This window comes from Dufourea novaeangliae, unplaced genomic scaffold, assembly GCF_001272555.1.
Source record: "Dufourea novaeangliae isolate 0120121106 unplaced genomic scaffold, ASM127255v1 scaffold493, whole genome shotgun sequence".
Lineage (NCBI taxonomy): Eukaryota > Metazoa > Arthropoda > Insecta > Hymenoptera > Halictidae > Dufourea > Dufourea novaeangliae.
The window spans coordinates 783,223-804,054 of record NW_015374430.1 but is presented as its reverse complement, the minus strand read 5'-3'; the positions used below and the strand labels follow the sequence as shown (position 1 = coordinate 804,054).

Sequence of the window (20,832 nt, the reverse complement as noted above, 5' to 3'; positions counted from 1 at the left end):
CTAGAATTTTCCTCGTCGTCGTGGCGTGTGTCCTTGTTTTTCATTTTTCGTAATTGATTTTATCTGCCAGTGCGCCGCCTGGTATTTTAGTCGTCTCGTTATCATAGGTGGTTCCTGAATATGGATCAGTGGTTTAGTCCCTCCAGTGGAAGGATCAATGTTTTACTGGACTTAGGAGGAAAGTTCTGCGATAGGTAAGGATTTTTTAATGGTGGAAAAGATCCGTGTGATCCTTTTCCAGGTATATTATCGAATGAACTGGAAAGGGTGGTCAGTTGTAATCAAGGATATTTAGTGGTTTCGTTCGTTCGATACAACCGCAATTTTGTTGGGAGACTATTAGTCACAGATCATAACAGATTTCCAACACTCTATTGGGTATAATCCGTTCACTTTTTTTATGAAGCATTAGGCAGATGTTTTAGATAATATTATAAGATGTAAGAACATAAGTGAATATATTAGACTTTGTTTTTCCCTCGATAAACGCTCGCCTCAATGCCCGACCTTGTTCCGTGGCACCGGACCGGTTACCCCAAAAATCTCGCTTTCTTAATGACTTCCATCAATCCCAGCAGCTTTCTGTTACTACTTACAGTCTACTTACTATTTACAGTCTACTCCGCAGCCCATACATCAAGCAAAACCCCGCGAGCCCAAGTGTCGTGCTCCTTATCGCTCCCTCGGTTCACTCCCATTAACTATCGGGCCGAGCAGCGCAGCCGGTGCAATCGTGCGCTCGATTTGACAAGGTTAATAAGCTGCCGCTCGCAGGCCACAATCTTTATCGCGAACGTTCGCGGTTGAACACAATAAAAGCAACTACAGAAAAAAAAAAAAGAAAAAGTAAAAAGAAAAAAAAAGAACCGTCGACTGGTTCGTACGGTTTCCTAGCTTTCTCCTGTCCGAATCATGCAACGCGACGCCGGTGATGCACTCGAGGTGTCTGCGGGGGATTGCGTAAAATGCAACCGGCGCGCACTTGACGCACCCCGGATCAGCCGAATCCGTTCGCGCCAATCTCAGTCGGCCAATGTTTCTGCGGGAAAAGTTCATTTAATCGGAGTCCGTGGACCGTGATTCGGAACCGTGGTTCTCTTGTACAGATGGAGTGAAATTAAGGGAGGTTATCGGGGCGAGCGATCGCGAAATCACACGACTGTTAGATTAGACGGGTACGGCAGAAACGGCGGGTGAAAGGCGAAAAATCTGGGGTTTTTACGCGATCGAGGCTAATTTCGAAAAGGTTTTGAACTGATCGCGACAGGAAACGAGTTAGGTCAATGTCCCTATTTCTAATCATGTAAGAGTTCTGATATCGCAGAAATTGATATTTATTATTTATTTATGCAACAGTCGACAAAAATATTTATTAGATATAAAATCTAAACCTAACCTCCCTTTATAATTATCCCCAATTCGTGACTACAGCAGTAGCAATTAAATCTAACACGGTGAATCAAAACAATCTCAACACCAAATCTCTAATCTAATTCACTCAAACTATTTCAGGAACCTGATTCGGTCTAGAACCGTGTCAATCTTTCAATCACGAAACCGTTAAAAAATAACAAATATATTACACGTCGTTGGGTACTGTACCCAACCCGTGCCTGGCCCGTTTCCCTCGTACCTTCGACCCACTTTTTCTCCCTCCAGCGCGGTTTGATTGTCATCTAATTGCAGGTCCCTGTTCCGGCCGACCACGAAACAAGAATCACAATATCACCGGTGGTCCCGAATCGCTGAGTTCACGGTGCCCCCTCTGGCTATACCTCGCGTATACCTACATCGTCGTACAAAGTATTTGCCCAATCCACTCCTTCATACATAAAGATGTTACGAGAAACAGCATTCCCATAAAATAAGAATTTGAACAAAGTTTAATACAATTTATGTATTGTTACAAGGGTATTGGAACCATTGATAGAGAAAATAGAATTCTGTGCAGTACTGATTTTTATGTATTTGTGGCTGAAACTGTGAATTATATTCGCGGTCTAGTCGGAATTATTGGCATTATAGAGATTTCGTTTTAGAACAAATATTTTCAGCAAAAAATTGACGCATTCGTACCGGTGATACGATGTTTACCATCGTAAAGATGATGTTCACAAGTATTATGAGTAAATAATTTTTTACAGGGAATGACGAGCTGCATCGAACAATGCATAAAAAAATATATGGTTCCATTTAAGAAAAATAAAGTTAACCTTCATACGTCCTCTACGCCTCCACCTACAAATAACACTATTAACATCAAATTATGTCCCCCTCGATACCATTCAACTTCCATTTGAAACACTTTCCGGGCTCACAAATAATTCCAGAGATATTTGACAGGGTCGATTTAAATGGAACACCCTGTATACTTGTTATGAAAGAAATAAAATATCTACACACATAACAAACCCCACAAACATACTGGGCAACCCAGCCATTCAACGGTATCAAACAGTTTAGCCAAAATGGCCAATTCCCTCCAACATGCTCATCCCTATTCGTCCTCCACCCTGAATCCCATCGATCGCGATCCACCACGGCGTTGCCTCTACTTTCTTCCACGTGCGTGTTCGGCCTATAAATCGGTAACGGGTTCACTTTCCCGGTCGCGGTGGCGATCGGTCGCCCGGTAACAGGATCTTCGCGAAACGTTTCCTAGACGAGGCGAGATTTCGCGTGCGCCACGCGATTCGCAGCTACCGATCCTCCTCCGCTCCTCCCCTTCGACCGCTTGTCCCAGGCTTTTTTTCCTGTCACCTGCCGCCCGTCGTCGCATCCGCCAGCGACGGCGATGATCGTCTGTTCGTCCGTCTGGTCCCCGATGTCGCGTGAAACGCGAAACGAGGCGCCACACCGACCGCACCTCGCGCCCCCGGACACCAGAGACCGTTTCGAGCACGACACCCGGTAGTGGTCGGAGTGGTCGCTCACCTAGAAACCGTTCACGCGATCGCCCCGCTCCGGACGAGGATCTGTTTACCGCGGCCCGTTTGGCCGACTTGGCCGCGAGGCGAGAGCATCCTGCGCGCTGGCACCGCCTCGCGACCGATTTTAGCGCTGACTTCTTCTTTTTAGGGTACACCTTCGGCTGAGGACTGGGATTCGTGTTCGGATGTCTTCCGGTGTGCCTGGCACCACTGGTCGAGGATTGATTGACCCGTTTTCACCTTGCTGTGGCTTGGTCGTGATTTACTCGCGATTTGCTATTGTATGTTTAATAAATTGGGGAGTCAGGGTATACCTAGGCTCGAGACTTAGGGTATATTGGGCCTAGAGTCCGTAGTGTTTTAGGTGTCTGGCACCTATGGTCATAGAATGACACCTATTTTTCATAATTTTAAATTTGTAAGATTTTAATTTTTTTCAAAAGAGGTTCATAACTTAAAATTGCAATCTTTCAAGTTACATTGGTCATCATCAACATGATCAATATAATGGTCCACGAAACACGACTTTCGAGTAACCTTGAACGCCAGAAATTCGAACGAATGTTCGAATTATCCTATCAGCGGAGGGTAACAAGTAAATCCCAACGACTTCTGCGGAGAATCTGACCTTTAATTCGGTCGGTTGCTAATCTCCCTGCGGGGAACTTGATTTAACACTCACCGAGCATGATCCAGATCTCTCTTGTTGCCAAGCAGCAGGGCGGTGAAATAGGATGGCAGGCGTAAATCAGCGAGCTGCTTCAACAGTCCCCGGGCTTCCTGAAAGCTTCGTTTACACGTCACACTGTAAACGACCACGAACGCCTCACCCCACCGGATGTGAGAGTAAAGACAACCATTTTCCTGAAACAACAACAGAGGAACAAAATTATATTAAAAACAAAACGAAAAACAATTAAGTCGATTTTTTATACCAAATTTCATCTTCGATCTATGGAACTTTATTTCAACTGTCGACTATTTTGCAGTGACTGAATCGAATACGGTGGTTAGTAAAATACGGCCGTATTTGCACCATTGCATATTTCGAATATTAACTTTCACAAATGAGAAATATATAGAACGGTTTTTTTCATACTGAGAATTTCATCAAGTTAAATTTTCTTATGGGCGTTTACGATTTATTTAATTACGCAGTTAAATCCGTGATTTATTTTTGACGAAAAATGCAGTTACACCGGTTAAATATATTGAGAGTAATTAACCTTTTAAATATATGTACGTAATAAAGTGAAGTTTTCGTAATGAATGATCTTAAATAGTTAAACTGGGATGACCTTAAGGGGTTTTCCACGATCTCGTGATGAAATCGAACAATAATAAGCATTGTGTTATATGGTAAATCATATTATTGTAGACGCCTCATTAACGGAGTGTAATTTTTATGTATTTACAGCGAAATATAAAGCTATGAATACAGGAAATATATTTCCACTTAACTCCCTTTTCTGATTAATGAATCCTTAAATGGATTATTTATTATCAATTAGGGATGGATTTACTTAAAATTCCTGAAACTAATTATTAAGGTGTTAATATTTATAGAGCATCACATTTCTTGCAGACAAATTTATGAAAATGAGAATTACGCAGAAATTTATTTTTTGTTCAGTTTCGACCATAATTTTAATTTCAAAATTAAAATTGTTCTAAATTGTTCTAAGTTACCGTAACATCATAGAGTACTTTAATGAACGAAAAAATAAGCAGTTCACCGCAATCGAGGGAACAAGAGTGAACTTTCTTGGTTTCGACTGGGTTCCACGCCAAATTGCTCAATTATCGTGCTCATCGCCGCTCCCGAGGCGTCGTAACGCCTAGCCGCTTTAGAAAGTCCGAAAAAAAAAAGATGGCCGATAATTACACAAAATTTTTCCCTGGTGGCTTTACGACTTACGTAAGTGGCGTGCAACCATCGAGCCAGTTTTCCCCCGGCGGAACCGCTAAAAGAGGAAGAACATCGATTTCACTTTCGGGGTCAAAGTTTCATCCACCTGTCCCGCAGCGGTGATCTCCGTTTTAAATATTGGGAATCGGAGCAAAAATTTCCGGCGGATTTTTTCTGCTACACGAATTTTGTCGGAGGACAAACTTTACGAACACTGTAAAAATTATTCGCGATCTGTCTGCAGAATTTAATACTTGTACTAAATTTAGTAGTCAAAATGATTAAAAACAAACATATTTTAAACAACGAAATTTCTTAACAATAATAAAATAAAATTGTTTTTAACCCTTTGAACTCCACGACTCGACGTCACTTTCATTCATTGGTACTCCAATGTCAAGTCATACTCGACATTTTTACCAAAGTTCTAACGCTATTAACAATACAATTACTGAAAAATATTTGTTTAAATTGGTTCCTATCGACCAAAAATTTTCTGAAATACATTTATAATAAAACACCTAAAACAATAGGGAGTTATTGGAGAGAAAATTTCATAAGAATTAAGAGTGCCGAGGGTTAAAGGGTGTGCAAATACTTGTATTACCCACTGTATATTTCCCAGAGTGACGAAAATGTTCTGTCGGCCGCGGTGGAATTGAATTCTTTTTCGGCGGTTAATTAACACGTTAATCAACATTCCTGGAACGAGTCTGCTGGAAAGTTTCCGATCTAGATCTGATGGACGTTTCACTTTGCTAACCGCGAGACATTACGAATTATAAATTCGAATCCGCGGCGATCCGGGCGACGATTAACGCCAGCAAATTGCCAGACCGGGAACCGCCGCGTCGCCGATAATTGAAATAGAAACGGTTGAACTGGTATACCCGTCGTGAGCACGTTCTATTTTCGAGGCACGCTCGGTGCCTCACCTCTGACCTTCCGACCGATCGCCGATGCTTAAAAGACTTCCGAGAAGGGGTTTCGATTGTTTCCAGTGTCGTTACAAGTGGAAAGAGCCTTTCGCCTTCTTCCTGTTCCACGGTGACTCAATAGATCGGGCCAGTCGGTTCGGGGGTCAGAATGATTAATTGATAGTTTTTGTACAGGACTTTCAATAGATCGATCCCTAATGTTGTCACTCTGATGAATATTAACACAAGTTAAAAAACAGTGTTTAAAAAGAAAAACATTTTTCTTTAAACAGGAACAATTCCTATACAAAATAATTATATCTATAACTATTTTTGAAGAACTAAAAAATAGCATGCCTATATTAAATGAAAAAATATATAAAAGAATCACAGATTATTAATTCGAATGGAATCATTAATTACAGAATTCTTGAGAAGTTCAAAAAGGATACGTAAAAAGAGAAACATTTGTCTAAACACGAATAGACAAATGATGTACTTATTTTTCAGAGATTTAAAAATTCTATTGCTTGTATTGAAGTGAAAAACATGTGTGCAAAAAAATATACATTATTAATTAGAGTTTGATGAATATCGATGGCAATAAATCTGCACTTGTCCACGTACAAGATCGAACTTCCAAATACCGAAACGCCAAGTAAATATCCCCCAAACACTTTTGTATACGCGTTCTCACGGCAATCGGAGCGTGCAAAAAGATGTGCGCGATAATTAGCCGCCGTGAACAGCCGCGGAACGGAAACAAGCTTGTTAGGCCTGGGCACTTTTATTTTAGGGACATACATACACGCGTTTTTCCTTTAATGGTGAAATCGCTAGTTCCGAAAAATACCAGTCGGCATCGTGAAATTTCTCCTTCGGTTTAGAGAAAAGAGTCGTCGATTTCTGGTGGAAACATTCGCTGCTCGGAGTCCTCGTAATCTTAATTTGTGAATCAGAGACTAATTAGGGTCAATAGGCCTATTTGGTCGAGTTTTAGAAATACGTTACATAGTAGATGTCGAAGGAGATACCGCAGGGATCTGTGTGTACACTTGGACACATTCGAATCGTATGAGTATGTTTCGAATATCTCTGCAAACTCATATTTTTATAGAACTTGAGGACGTTTAAATTCAAACATTTTGTTACGAATTTTACTAGCTTCAAAATAAACTGTAAACACTATTAATCTCCGGTAAATTTTTAGTGTCCTGTTTTCTGTAGACATACTTGCAATAAAATCATGAAATTTGACATCTACTTATGAGTTGAATGAGACTATAAACCCCAATACATTAACCCTGCAGCATTAACATCTACATTTAGAACTAGCTCCTATCAGTACTTATCTAGGTGCAAACGAAAGATTCCGGTGCCTAAGTAACGGGAGAACAATTCTAATTGCTAATGCATCGATCACGACGAAAAGAGCGAGGCAGCGCGCGCATTGACCGGCAACAGCAGCAGCGAGAACGTTTCAGGTTTAACGACCCGCGGAAGCTGTCGATTCTCCTGGCCGTTCCAATGGTTTCCCATTGACCTGGCACTGACAGCAGGACCGGTAATTATTACCGAGGAACAGGATCGACGGGATCGTGATCATCGGGGATCGCTATATAGGAAGGGTCTGAGCGCATTAGTCTCGCGGGATCGACGAAGGTGAACGCGGCCGTGAACTTTCCCGATCTGCTAAACGCCGGGTGGCATCAACGGCGACCATAATTGGCGCGACTGGTCCACGGAAACCCATCCGACGTGGACGTCTGTCGCCAGACGAAACGGAGGGGGTACGAATTTTTTGACGGTGATGGAGAAAAGGCAAGAACGACGATTCTTCATGGGCCACATGGTGGCTCGTTCCCGTGATTGATACGGGAAATGAGACAGCCGACTGTCGGGAAGAAATATGCGAATCTCCATCGGGAACCGTAACGTGGCCGGGTGGAATGTGGATGTTCGTGGGGGTTCATTTTTGTCGGCACGGTGGACGATTAGATCCGTGGGGCTTCACGGTGATCAGAAAGCTCCCCGAAGACTGGATGACAAGATGTGTTAGGTTTAATGAGAAATTCTGTCACTTTTGCGGTCAGATGACGGAATGAAATATGTGAGATTTTCTGTCGGAATTGAGATACTCAAGGAATTTATGTCCGAATAATGATATTTAAGGAATTTATGTCTGAATTGAGATATTTGGGGATTTATGTGAATATTTACACGAAAGAAACTCACTTTTCTCCGAAGACAACACATAAATTGATAATCTCTTACGTAACAATTTCATGTTGTTACGTATTAATAAACTTCCATTGAGAATCCTCAAAGGTCGAACGAAAAATCGAGCGTCGGTTATCAATTCGAAAGTCAAATAATCGAAAATCGACAAGGATTTCCGGCGTGCCTGCACGTTCCTCCGCTCACGCACTCGAATCGTTTTTCGCGTTGTACACGCGTCGCCGCCGAGAAACAACATGACGAAATTCACCGCGTTAATCTTCCTCTAGGCTAGACGTGCTGGCAAATTCCAGCTATCTTCCCGAAGCACCGTGCATCCGGCGAGACTGAATTTTATAGCCGGAGATAAATATATACTCTGCCGGCCAGGTATTTATGGTCGTTATTTACGGTCAAATCTGTCGAATTAACATTGCATGTAACGCGCTCGTAAATAAAAGCTGTGGAAACGCGCCGGGACACCGAAGAGAACCGTGTGTGCGTGTGTGAGAGAGAGAACAGACTCCCTCGATTTTTATACACGTCGATGTTTCAATTTCTTAGGCATCATCGTGTCATTAATCGCCATATACGAGACCTTGCGACAATTCTCTAACCTAACGAGAGACCGAGAGATGTCGAGCGAGGACGGAGAGTCTCTAGTATTCCGGAAAATGATATCTGAAGAGTACTAAAGCGATACCTGAAGTGTACCTAAGTGGTACCTGAAGAATATTTAAGCGGTACCTGAAGAATGTTTAAGTGGTACCTGAAGAATATTTTAGTTGCACCTGAAGAGTACTTAAGTAGTACCTTAAGAGTGTTTAAATGGCACTTGAAGTGTGTTTAAATGGCACCTGAAAAGTGCCTAAGTTAACTTAAGAGTATTTTGGTAGTAGCCGAAAAGTACCTAGGTAGTACCTAGGTAGTGCTCATTACTTGTACCAGAATCTGAGATCTAAACAGAGACTCAATATCGTAGAAAATTGTACCTAAACAAACGCCCGCGCCAGTACACAGTTCAACAGTGCCCGAAAACCCTACGTGTAATTTTATAATTCGCAACCGACTGCTTACAAATCCGTCCTTAATTTCATAAACATTACAGAACGGCCCCCGTTTGTTTGGCAAAACATCAGATCGGGATTAAGTCACCGTCGATTCACTTCGTCAGTAATCAATTGCATGGCCTTTCCAGGAATTGTTGTGGTATTCGCAGCGTTCGAACGTGTGTACATTGCCACACACGTGGCCCCGCGCGAAACGACGTGCGTCTCACCTTCGCGCCGTCGTTTCATAACAGGCCGGTGCCATTACGTCGCCGGTGCGTGCGCGGCCACGCCGCCGTCGTGTTGCACAATCCCTCGATGGGCTCGCTGGGTTCCACCGCACGCAATTCCGGCATCGCGGCTCGCGAATACAATCGATCGATAAATATTTATGAAACGATCGGAGCGACGTTATCGCGCACGCACACGCCTCTTCCTCTTTTTCTCGCGCCGTAACAGCGACGTCATTGTCATCGTGGATATACTCCGCCGCCGAAATTATTATTCCGATGGTTCAAGGTGTGACTCCGCGAACTCGTGGGTGGGTTCGAAGGATGACGAGTATCAGAAGGCTAAAATTAACTTATCGAGATTTCGTCGAACGATTACGTCGTTACACCCTCGGAGAATCCGTCAGAGCTGACAAAGTATCATGTAGACAGGTGTATAATCCTGTTTAGGGGTATTGTATTAACCCCCTGACAACGGTATCTAGGGTTCATTTTCATCTAGATTTTCAGGAACTTCGTGTACCATTTTTGCTCGTAGAAATGAACACGTTTGGTACGGGTGGGAATTGTAGGTCCCAAGATGGACGAATCTTGCGGTCCTACTATAGATCCCAAGCCCTATTAATCGAATGCCCACTTTTGGGGAATTGTGGAGGGTACTTATATATCTTGTATAGCAGAGTTGGGCAAAACGTAATCTAATTACGAAATCTAAATCGCAATTGCAATGTAATTGCATTGTAATTACGGGAAAGTACAAATAAATCACCCATTTACCTCATATTCTGAAAATTCTCATTTCCGTAAATTTAACCATTAAACCGACGATATTTCATTAATCGATCTCGTCCCTGCGGAGATTCGCCACTGCACACGCACAGCCACGCTAAACCAGCGTTTTTTAACGGCCCAGTTAACGGGTTAACGAACGATTCGAACAGGCCCCGGGTTAATGATAATCGCGAACGAACGAGCGAGCTCCGATGGGAGAGACACACACATGCGGTGGAAAGTCGTAAAAGGGTACCCGGGCAAAAAAAAGGGGTTCTCTTCAAGTGTACTTTTTTACCCAGTGGACCGTTAACAGGACACTCTCGGATAGAACGGAACGAGGGCCCCGTGAGGACGGTCGTGGTGGTGGTGGTGTGTCCATTCGGAATCGATTCAGGTGGGCGAGTACCACGCGCTTTAACGCCCACGCGATCTCACGGGATAAGCGACGATCGCCACGGCCAAGTTATGTCCCGGCGTGTCCGTGCGGCAGATAACGATCCGCCGCTATTCCCATTTCGCAGATAGCGATATTGTCCGCTAATAATGTGTCCCGCCGATTGCTGGATTCCACTTTGTGATCAACCCGGCCCCTGAGCCTTGCCCCGACGCGATCTGGTTGCTCTGCTTGGGTAAGATAAATGTCCCAGTGGTTGGACGTTTAAGGGTTTCAGGAAGACGGAAAATTGAGGACAGTGAAAAATGTTTACTTGTGTTGTTTCCACTTTGTGGAAGAAAACAAATTGGCCAATCGTTTGTGTCGAACGTGACAGCATGCACAGAATTACTAAAATCGGATCCACGTAGAAAATCTCTTCAAATTAAATCTCTTATCCAAGGGGTTTAGATGAAATCACGTCAAGATTCTTTCTTCCGTGACGTCCAGACACTCAGCGTCGACCTCGTGTACGCCTATGACCGGTAGATCGGTACGCTACAGCCAGTGTCTTTCTCTTTTTCTGCTGCCCCGTCTCGGACGAGACACGTTTCCACGAAAACGGCGTACAACCGCCGACGCCGCGGGAAGCCACTGTTATTACCCAGCCACTGACAATGAGTTACAGTGTTATTACTCGTAGTTTTACAGCGATACCGTTCCTACCGGGTTCACCTCTCCCCGCCGTTTCTCGAGAGCAGTAACAGTAACTCACTGGCTGATGTAACGAGCGATGGTCGTGTTGCCAGAGGAGAAACGGGGTGACAGACTGAATTGTTACAATTATGCAACCTCGTTTTCTATTTAACACGTTGAATCGGTAAGAATATTTATTTGGATTGTTTGGAAATGAATTTTTATAATTATAAATCTGTTTGGCAATTTAACAGAACATTCTTAGAAGCTTGAACTTTCAATTGCTGCCAAAAAATCGCAAGGTCAACAATTTTTTTAACATGGGTTTTATGGAACTGTAACTGTACTTGATACTGTAAAGTTAATCACTTTTTATTTAATTTCAAAAAATGACATTTTCGTTCAAAATTGGCCTCTAACGTGAAAGAAAAAAAAAAAAAAAAAACAAATTTCGATTCCCCTGTCATCCGTTCACCCTCGAACCTCAAGGATCACTCGATTTCACCGTGGCGAACACGAAGCCACTCTTGTCCCCGTTTCATCCACCTGCATTCATCTATCCGGCCCAGCCGAGCTGACTGTTGCGCAACAAAAGAAAGACAGAGAGAACTCACGGGGATCTCCTAAACAGGCGCAGTCCACAGGCACACATGGAAGACGTGCGCGCGCGGTGGCTAAAGATTTACGGCGGGCCGATTACCAGCAGTTAATACTCACGGCTCAGGAAATGTTTTATTGCCGGCGGGAGGGAAAAGCTGAATGACTCTTCATAAAATCGGACGGACGTTTACGGCCCACCACCCCACCCCCTCACGTACCCCACCTTTAGGAAAGAGGCATCTGGCCCCGGTACTAAAATCAAAATTTCTGAAAGTCATCCCCGCCCACCAGGGTCCATTCTTCCGTCTTCCCCCCGTTTCACGACTGCCCCCGTCGTCTTAATTACCCGGCCGATCCGTTCGCGTCGTAATTAAACCGCTCTCGTACGTCCACGCCGTTTCTTCTTCCTCTTCGTCTTCTTCTTCTGCTTCTTCTTCCTGGTCGTCGAGACCACGGTAGCCGCACGATGACACCGTGGCTACTTTCGAAGAAGACCGAGCGATAAATTTTCGAAGGATCTATGGGAGACTCTCTATATAGGCTTGTCCCGCGCGATACATCCTACTCGCTCGTAAATGAAAACCGTTGAGCATCAACGGCAAGAACAGCAGGCACAGGAATGAACCGGGGGGACTAGGTTTAATGTTAATGCTCGATGGGTAATCAAACTGTTCAAACATGGTTGAACGTCTGACGAGATGCCCGAGCGGTTCAAGCTGAGTTTGATCGTGGCGAGGCGATTGAACGTTGATTGAACGTTGAAAAAGTTGAGAAAGGTTCGAGAGGGTTGTGAAAATTGAAGAAGGTTGAAGAAAGTTGAAAAGGGTTGAAAGAGTTTTGAAAAGAAGTGAAAAACGACTGAAAACGCAGGTAGTTCTAGTGTTAATTGATATATAAATAATATTGATGTTAAATTTCCAGTTTCCATTTGCTACTAAATTTCAAAAATGTGTAGTACTTTAAGAACCGACGTTCGAAAATCCACGCTATTTATTCCCGGAAAAATGATCACTTTTCCCGTCTCGCGAAAAGAAAGAAAAAAGCGAATAATTTTATGGGTATAAACGTTAACTGCTTCTCCCCGCGTAATATACACGCTTAGAAAGTCTAAATCAGAGGAGCGGTGTATTTATTAATACATACGCGTGTGCATATATGTATAAGTTGAAGATACGAGAGAAACCTGGTATCAGAAACGGCTAATCCCCCATCTCGCGGGAATTTTCACTGTCTTTTATTGCGTTACTTAAACTAGATTTACCACGAGCGCGGACCGAAACGGTCGCCGGTGTGTATTAGAGTCAACGTCTCCTTGGTAGAAAAGATGATCGAAATCGTCGTTTGGCGACTTTCGCGAAGCGGAAGTCGACGGGTACCTCCACCCCACCCCCTGCCCACTGGTCGACTGAATGCCACCGCCGATACTGAACGCGAAAACGAAGGCCCATTGACCAGTTTCGTTGATTCCGGGCGCGGGTTCAACGTAACCGAGAGATACCTTTCCCACCTTTCCCCCGTGTATCGCGTTACACACCACTTTCATTCGTCTGGCTTCGTCAGGTAGTGCTGCGGCCGGACCGAAACTGTTTTAAACTCGCACACAGAAACACCCACACAGAATCGCGCCGGTGCTGATCTATATTCTATCTTTCCGGTGGTACGCGGCTGGATAAACGTTTGCAATCGTGTACACTCCCGCTCATAAGTAACGAAACACTTATCGAATAGTCGCAGTAGACGTAATGTCTCGGTGAGTGCGACATACTGGGCTCCACTTCGGAGCATTTGTGGCGAGGTGAAAAGATTTTCGGGCCCTTATAAATTTGTTTTCTTTTTTTTTTGCACGAAGCCAAGCCTTTGCTTAGTTTCTGGTATGATTGGTTCCAGAAGGGAAGCCCCCCAGTGGTGGGAATAACGCAGTTGTTCGTGTCGCATTCATGGAGGGATCACTGTAAATGTTACGAAGTATCATGAAATTGCTGAATGTTTGAAGCAAATATTGTTCGGGGGGGATATTAACTCTTTGAAGGTCTGACTTATGTTTTCGTTACTTTTTTACAGCGAATTTTTATTCCAGGTACTTGAAGTGTTCGAATATATTTTTTATTTATTCAAGTAGCTAAATATAGTGACACTGAGTGCTGGCGCCATTTTATAACTTTTCAGAAGACTTCGAAGAAATAGTTGGTAAATAACAGCATTTTATTGTAGTATCAGTGGTATCTTTCACGTACCTTGAACATCAACTTTATAACATTATCCATACGCTAACCAATTCAATGCTGCCGAATAATTCCGGCCTGATTTCTAAGAAGACTTGAACATGCATAGAAATTAACGAGGAACCTCGTGGAAGTGATTGTAGACAATGTAATCTGACTGGAATCAGGGAAAAATTATTTTTAAATATTCATTGTAAACAGGCTACGATTCAATATTCCTGAATTAGAATTTTTAATTAATATTCGCCTTGAACTTTCCAATTTTCTTGTTACTTAACTGTTAACTAGATCTTGCAGGATCTAATTACTTATTTATAAATCTAAAACGACTCTACAAAAAGACTGCAATTAAACAGAAATGATTTCATTTCATTAGGAGTTCTATCGTATTCTAGTTAGGTTCCAAGCAAACTAAAAACCTCATTAAAACTATTAAATATTTTACTATAATGAGATACAGAGGATCGTGCATTCTATAGATGCATAAAATCCGGAATATTAATAGCGTTGCCACTATAATATTCTAATAATAATTAACCTGTAGAGAACAAGAAGCCTATTTTTAAGCTCAAGAGGGGTCGCTTATTTTTCGTAGTACAGCACTATGACAAATCTATAAATGTTCTAATTCGAAAATGTAAAAAGTCATGAAAAAACCTACTGGTCCTCTAAAGGTTAATACTAATTAATAATGTAATAGTTAACAATATGATATTCCGTAATAAATTTTTGTAATGATTATCCTTATTTTTCTCTAGAAAATAACTAGACTCGTCACCTCAGCCAAAATAGCCCAACCATTCATCGTATCTCGTAAAATGGAGGGGATCAAAGGTGTCTGACACGGTATCGGTCCGAGGTCGGCATTGAAATTCCGCGGGACGATCTGCTTATCGTGGAATTTTCATACCGGTACAAGCGTGCAAATAAACTGTACGAGTCGTCAGACCGAGCCCCGATATCGTTTACACGTCCCGACACCGGCCTGTCTCTCCAAAAATAGCGATGGCTGCACCCACGAACAAAGCCAGGGCAGCCATTTTTCATCGGAGGATGTCGAAGGGGGGGAGCAGATGCGAACGGTCTCCGGGGCATTAATTATTTCCCTTCGATACCTAGCAGGAATTTCTTGTAAACTCGCCCTGCGCAGGGTGGTTCGGGATTTTTCTGCGATAATGTGGCGAGAAGTGGTGAATAGAGATAAAGAATACTGGCTTGAGAATTTTTGTTATTTTAATAAAAAAAACTTATCCTTACCCTTTAATTACACGGACCCCTGAAACTTTTATCTGTGATCATCACACCTGAATGTTATTTCTCGAACTTCTGTTTTGCACATACGTGAATAAAAAATGTGCTCGAAAGACATTCTTTGGTTTTTCGTTGCGAGCCAGTCACACACCTGTCCATTAAAACAAAAGATTTCCAATAACAACGCGGATACCCCTTTGTTACGTTTTTATCTTTGTTTAGGCGTAATTCGTGCAACACAGCGTGAAATCGTCTCGCTGCGGCAATAATATTATTCGAACGTATGACTCATACTTCGCGAATAAACCGCGGATTTTATGCACTTACACGGCGGATTTAAATCCGTACTGAACAATAAAGTAACGGGTTTAATGAAGCGTACCTACGGATTGCTTCTATTCGAGTTTTAATTCGTTGGAACCCGTAAAGGGTGACACTAATATCTTTTTTTATTCTTTTCAATCTCTTCGAATCGTAAATCAAATTTTTACACCTTATTTTATTATCGCGTTTGTTATCATGGTGTTCTTCCAAAAATACACGATAAACGTGGATGTTTTAAAATAAAATGTTACACGCCAAGAAATCAAGGTGACATTCGTATCACCTACGCGATTTTACATAAGAAAAAAAGAATAAAATTTTGATCCTCCGTTGAGCCAGTTCGTGTAAAACAAACGCGAACAAATAGAACACTGACGTACATTCCATAATTTTTTAGGATATATATCTCCTGTTGTATATTCTGTACACTCTATTATTTTGAAATTGTTCATTGTAAAAGTCACGTTAAATAATCTGAAATAGACAGGCTTGCTATTAAGACACAGTCTTTCAAATAAACATTCATTGCAATGTCTGTGATCCAATCGCATTAAATTACAACTAGTATTGCTAACTTATTTGCTGACGAAGAAAACAACAGAGTGTAGAAACGAACTTCTTCAGTGAGTCATAATTAAACCGCGAGATGTTTATGCAAGTATATATTTTCGTGGGCTGATTTATAAAGATTGGAATCAAATAGAAATTCATTTGTTTTTTTTTTAAGACTCCTCTGAGATTCGACAGAAAATAAAAACCTTGGTAACATAAGCATAAAGCAACATCTACTCAACAAACCCAGATACCTCAAGGACACTACAATCAGCGTTACAATAAAGTGTCTTCGAGCATGACTCTACTTCAGCTATTTTCAAGCGCCACCATTTGTATTTTTATATCGTTTCGTTTAACCGGTACAGTTTATTTTTACATTACGATCCATTATTTCCTCTGTGGTCTTCGTGGGTAGCGCACACGTTTACCTTGTCAAAAATCGCACGCGCGTGCCAGTGGACCAGTGAAACGCATCGCGAAAAATCATTCTGCGTTGTCTTTACACCAGTAATTCGACAACGACTGAAGTAAAGACAGCGACGTGGACGTGTCCCTTGTCTCCCGAACGTCGAATGGTAATCGTTACATGCACGAGATACGATCGACGACGGGCACGTTTGTCAATTCCCGTCACGTTTTTACTCACGCGACATTTCTTCACCGTGGCGTGCTCCGAGATCTTTAGGGGATAATAATCTTTGGATTTTTACAACGTACGCGACACCGTAAAAAGAACTCTGGGCCACTTTCACGCGTGCGAGGAAACAAAGGATTAACGCTCGATTGTTTATCTATCAGCGAGGCTTGCTTAACCCCTGCGAATGATAGAATTTGGGAGAAAAATCGAGATTCAATCATGAATATATTCGAATTTATTTATGGAGAATAAAATTAGCAATTAGAATTTGACTGATTTCATAAAATCATTCGTTTCTGTAATTATTCGCAGCAGATTTTTTATTCAATATCGTTTATTTTCAATGTATCGAAAGTTGCCTATTTCTAAAATTTTATTTTATTTGTTATAATGTAGAATGTAGACAATGACTGAAATCTGAAATATCGAATAATTGATATTTATTGAGGAAGGAACGCGAAGTTTTGATTTTTCTGTGGAAGTAGCAGAAGTCATCGTTTGTCAGACATTGAAATCACCTAACTAGCCTTAGCCCTAAGAACGTGTAATACAACATTTTTCTAATGCAACATTTAGATCTATGTTTTCGCACCTTTCACGGTGAATAGGCTGACTTCTGTACACCTAATTTTTTTTTACACAACAACACCTCGTCGTCGATCTCCTCGAAATACATTCCATCCTGTTCCACAGTGAAAATTAATGTTGCAGCGAAATTCTCGGTCACGATTCCGGCAACTGTTTGTCCCCCCCGAGAGACAATCGGGCCACGTTAATCCGTTACGATGATTTATCGTAATATTAACACGGCGAAGGAACAACGTCGTTAAATTCGGTCCTCTCCTGTTGGACGACGCCCGTTTAATTATCAATTACCTACGGCCCTCCCACTTGGGAAAAGCAATTGCAATTACCAGCCGGTCACGAGGCCAGAGATGCGTGGCGCGCGTACACGCTTTATACCTCCACCTACCGAAAAGATTTATTTCGAGCGTGTGCGCATACGGATGAAGAACAATGCGAGAATTGGGGAAGTGTGCCACGAGAGGAGGCTGGTTGGGCCGCCACAGTCCGTGTTTACAGGCGGGACACACACCTGGACTCGCAGCGTGGTGCATCTACCGGAGGATGACGTCGGAATGATTTCTACCACGACGACGCAACAGTGGAGGTATGGAAGAAGTTGGCCAAAACTTAAACACCCACAAACACTTTTGTTACACCCTGTGTATTTTCGTCTTACTTTAACATATAAAATCCACCCAGCGAAAGTGTCCCACATCTTTATTAACACCGTATAGACCACGGTCCATAGAGTGTTAATCGACATGGTAATACATAAACACAAAGAGTCCCCCATTTTGGCTTCCCATTCCCCTAAACAATTGTATTTTAATCATCCCCGATTCCACAAGTGCATTCCCCCCGTATCAAAATGCAATCACGTAGTGCAGCCGACACACGGCGTCCACTTGATAAGCTGTACGTGCCACCATTAGGCGAGCACCGATAATTTTATTTACCGAAGAGGGAAGGGGGGTTCTTCCCCTTATGCATACGGTACCTGGCGGGTTGCTGCTCTTTGCCCACGAGTATACGCCATAGCCCGAGAGATAAACGACGCGAACGCACTCTCTTTACCCGTTCATTTGCATCCGAGAAAGATATATACCGTAGGGCTGCGCGCCATTCGAATGATCGCCGACGCTAGACGTCGCTGGACGATTCACGAATGATTTATACAACGAGTGACTTTAATCCCCGACGACGTTTGAAATCTCGACGCGAATACGTTGACAACCGTCCAGGCAGCTACGGGGGTAATGATATTTATGAAAGTCAACTCAATTTTCAAGCGGCGGCCGCTGCCAGCTGATGTAACCGCGGAAGCGAAAGTCGCTAACATTTCGCCTAAGAGGAAACAAAAAATCGTTAAGCCACCACCTTGCCCGGGATCGCACACACAATGCCTAGAAAGCAGACGGTAGAAAAGACCTGACGGTGGTGTGTTTGCTCGACTCTCCGCGAATCTTTTGTTTCTATGTCGGTTATGTGGTGTGTATACAGGGTGTCCCAAAAAGTTGAGATAATCTACCACAGGCATACTCCTTATGCAAGTAGAAATCGTCGAAAAGACCTTTACAGTTTTCTGATCTGAAATTCCATTTCCGAGATATTAGCTGTTAAACGAACTCCAATCAGCTGAGCGATAAGCAACAGGTCGAGCAGTTACGCGAACGGCCCCGGTCCCTGGCCTCCGCTTCTACATTGTATCTGCGCGTACGTGATGCCCGTCGGTCAACTGATTGGAGTTCCTTTAACTGCTAATATCTCCGAAACGGAGCTTCAGATTACAAAACGGTAAAGGACTTTTCGATTTGTATTCGTATAAGGAATATGTACGTTTCGAATTGTCCCATCTTTTTGGGACACCCTGTATACCTACCTACGCCCCAGTGAGACCGATCGTTCCGCGGGTCCCATGGCGCACGATCGATCACGAGGATCGCGGTAGGTGTTCCCGCGCCACGGTATAATAATAAACCGACTAACAAGGGCATCGGGGAGAGTTCAGGTAGAGATGCCAGGCAGGCAGGCAACGCGAGGAGCCGAGGGGAACGTAGGAAGTCGAGCAACAAATGGGTAGGTGGCTGCTGCCGGGCTCGGGGGGTCCCGACCTCGTCCCTGCCACGATTAATATTTCCATCGTGCATTGTTCCTCGTCACGTAAATCTACCGAGGACGAGATAAGGCGCTATGGAAACCGTTTATAAGGTCAATTTGTATCGTTCCTGGCGGAGTGGTGCCTCCCCCACGCCCCGGAAATATAACTGACTACGACTGAAGTCTACGTACAAACTGTTTTTCCGATTGTTTTGTCTTCGAGGAAGGGGAAAATTGTGGATTTTTTACGGGATCGTTCCAAAATTCTCACCACTAGAACACCAAGCATTTAAAAAACTTTACAATATACATCACCTTAAACATAAAAAGATTCACCAATCACCACGATCATCAACCCCCAATAAATCACCGCAACCAGTGCAAAAACGCAAAAAGAAAAAGGAATGCAAAATCAACTTCACCCGTAGGCATCTAATCGAGTGGAAAAAGAGGAACGTAGGGATAGATCGACGCCGGTCGCAACTCTGGCCCGAACAATCGATGATTAATGATCCCAGCGATCGCCGGATGAAAATTAATTAAGTCCTAGAGTGGACCCGGACGAACCAGGCGTTTACATCAGTTAGCCGGGGTTGCAAGAAACACACGGAGAGAGAAGCGTCCACGGTTAAGAATTTATTGCCCCTCCGCCGGGTGCTTGTGAATGCGGCTTAAGGCGCGTGCTGCTGTCACGGGGATCGTGGCCAGTGACAGTCGGCACACCAGTGGACTGTCTTCATTGGTGATTGACATCACGATCGCGCCGCGGTGCCCACGGTGTGCCTCTCCACGAGCCCCCGGTCTGAAACGACGCAAAAAGAGCTCCGTCGGACTCGTTTCGTTTCAGGCCGACCACGTGCCGGACGAGCCCGACGCTTTTCTTCGCTTTTTACGCACGGGGCCTCTGGTGGCAATTGCGAGGGGCTCGACCGCGCGAGGAAAAAGGAATAGGAACGCGTGTTCGAGTTTTATTTTACTGTCGTGGAAGCTGCAGCGGTCGATGAGCGAGTATGCGAACGGTGGAAGGTAGAACCTCCTGTATCTGAACTACACTGGCCGAAATTTGTATAAAGTCGACATGTTTTTTGATGAATTCTTATAATTATTCTCTACCAATGAAAAATTTGAGTTAAGCTTTACTTTACAAAAACATACAAGAACAGATACGTATTTTCAAAATAGGCTAGTCGAGATTTATATAAAGTCATCTTGATTTTCATAGATATTTTCAAAATACCATCAATGCAATTAATCAGGACAGAATAGAATAAAATCTGTAAGATCTATTACAATTTCTCAAAAATCATGAACATACATCAATGTTTATGTATTTATGTGTTCATAAGATGTTGGCTTGAGGTATTATAAATGATAAGATTAATCAGATTTCATATTAAGGTCAGTAAGAAGGTTCAATCAGATTCACATTTATTCGCCAAAAAGACGATTCCATGGCATCGTAATTTCATATTTTTCCCCAGGAG

General features: G+C 43.0%; 1 protein-coding gene across 1 annotated transcript in view; it reads right to left on the bottom strand.

The window, feature by feature from the left end:
- LOC107193102 (ras-related and estrogen-regulated growth inhibitor-like) overlaps nucleotides 1–20,832 on the bottom strand; it is a 55,177-nt gene that overhangs the window by 5,163 nt on the left and 29,182 nt on the right. Inside the window, exon 4 of the mRNA XM_015582491.1 lies at nucleotides 3,613–3,794. Within this exon, the coding sequence (XP_015437977.1) occupies nucleotides 3,613–3,794 (182 nt within the window). The remainder of the gene's footprint in view (nucleotides 1–3,612; nucleotides 3,795–20,832) is intronic.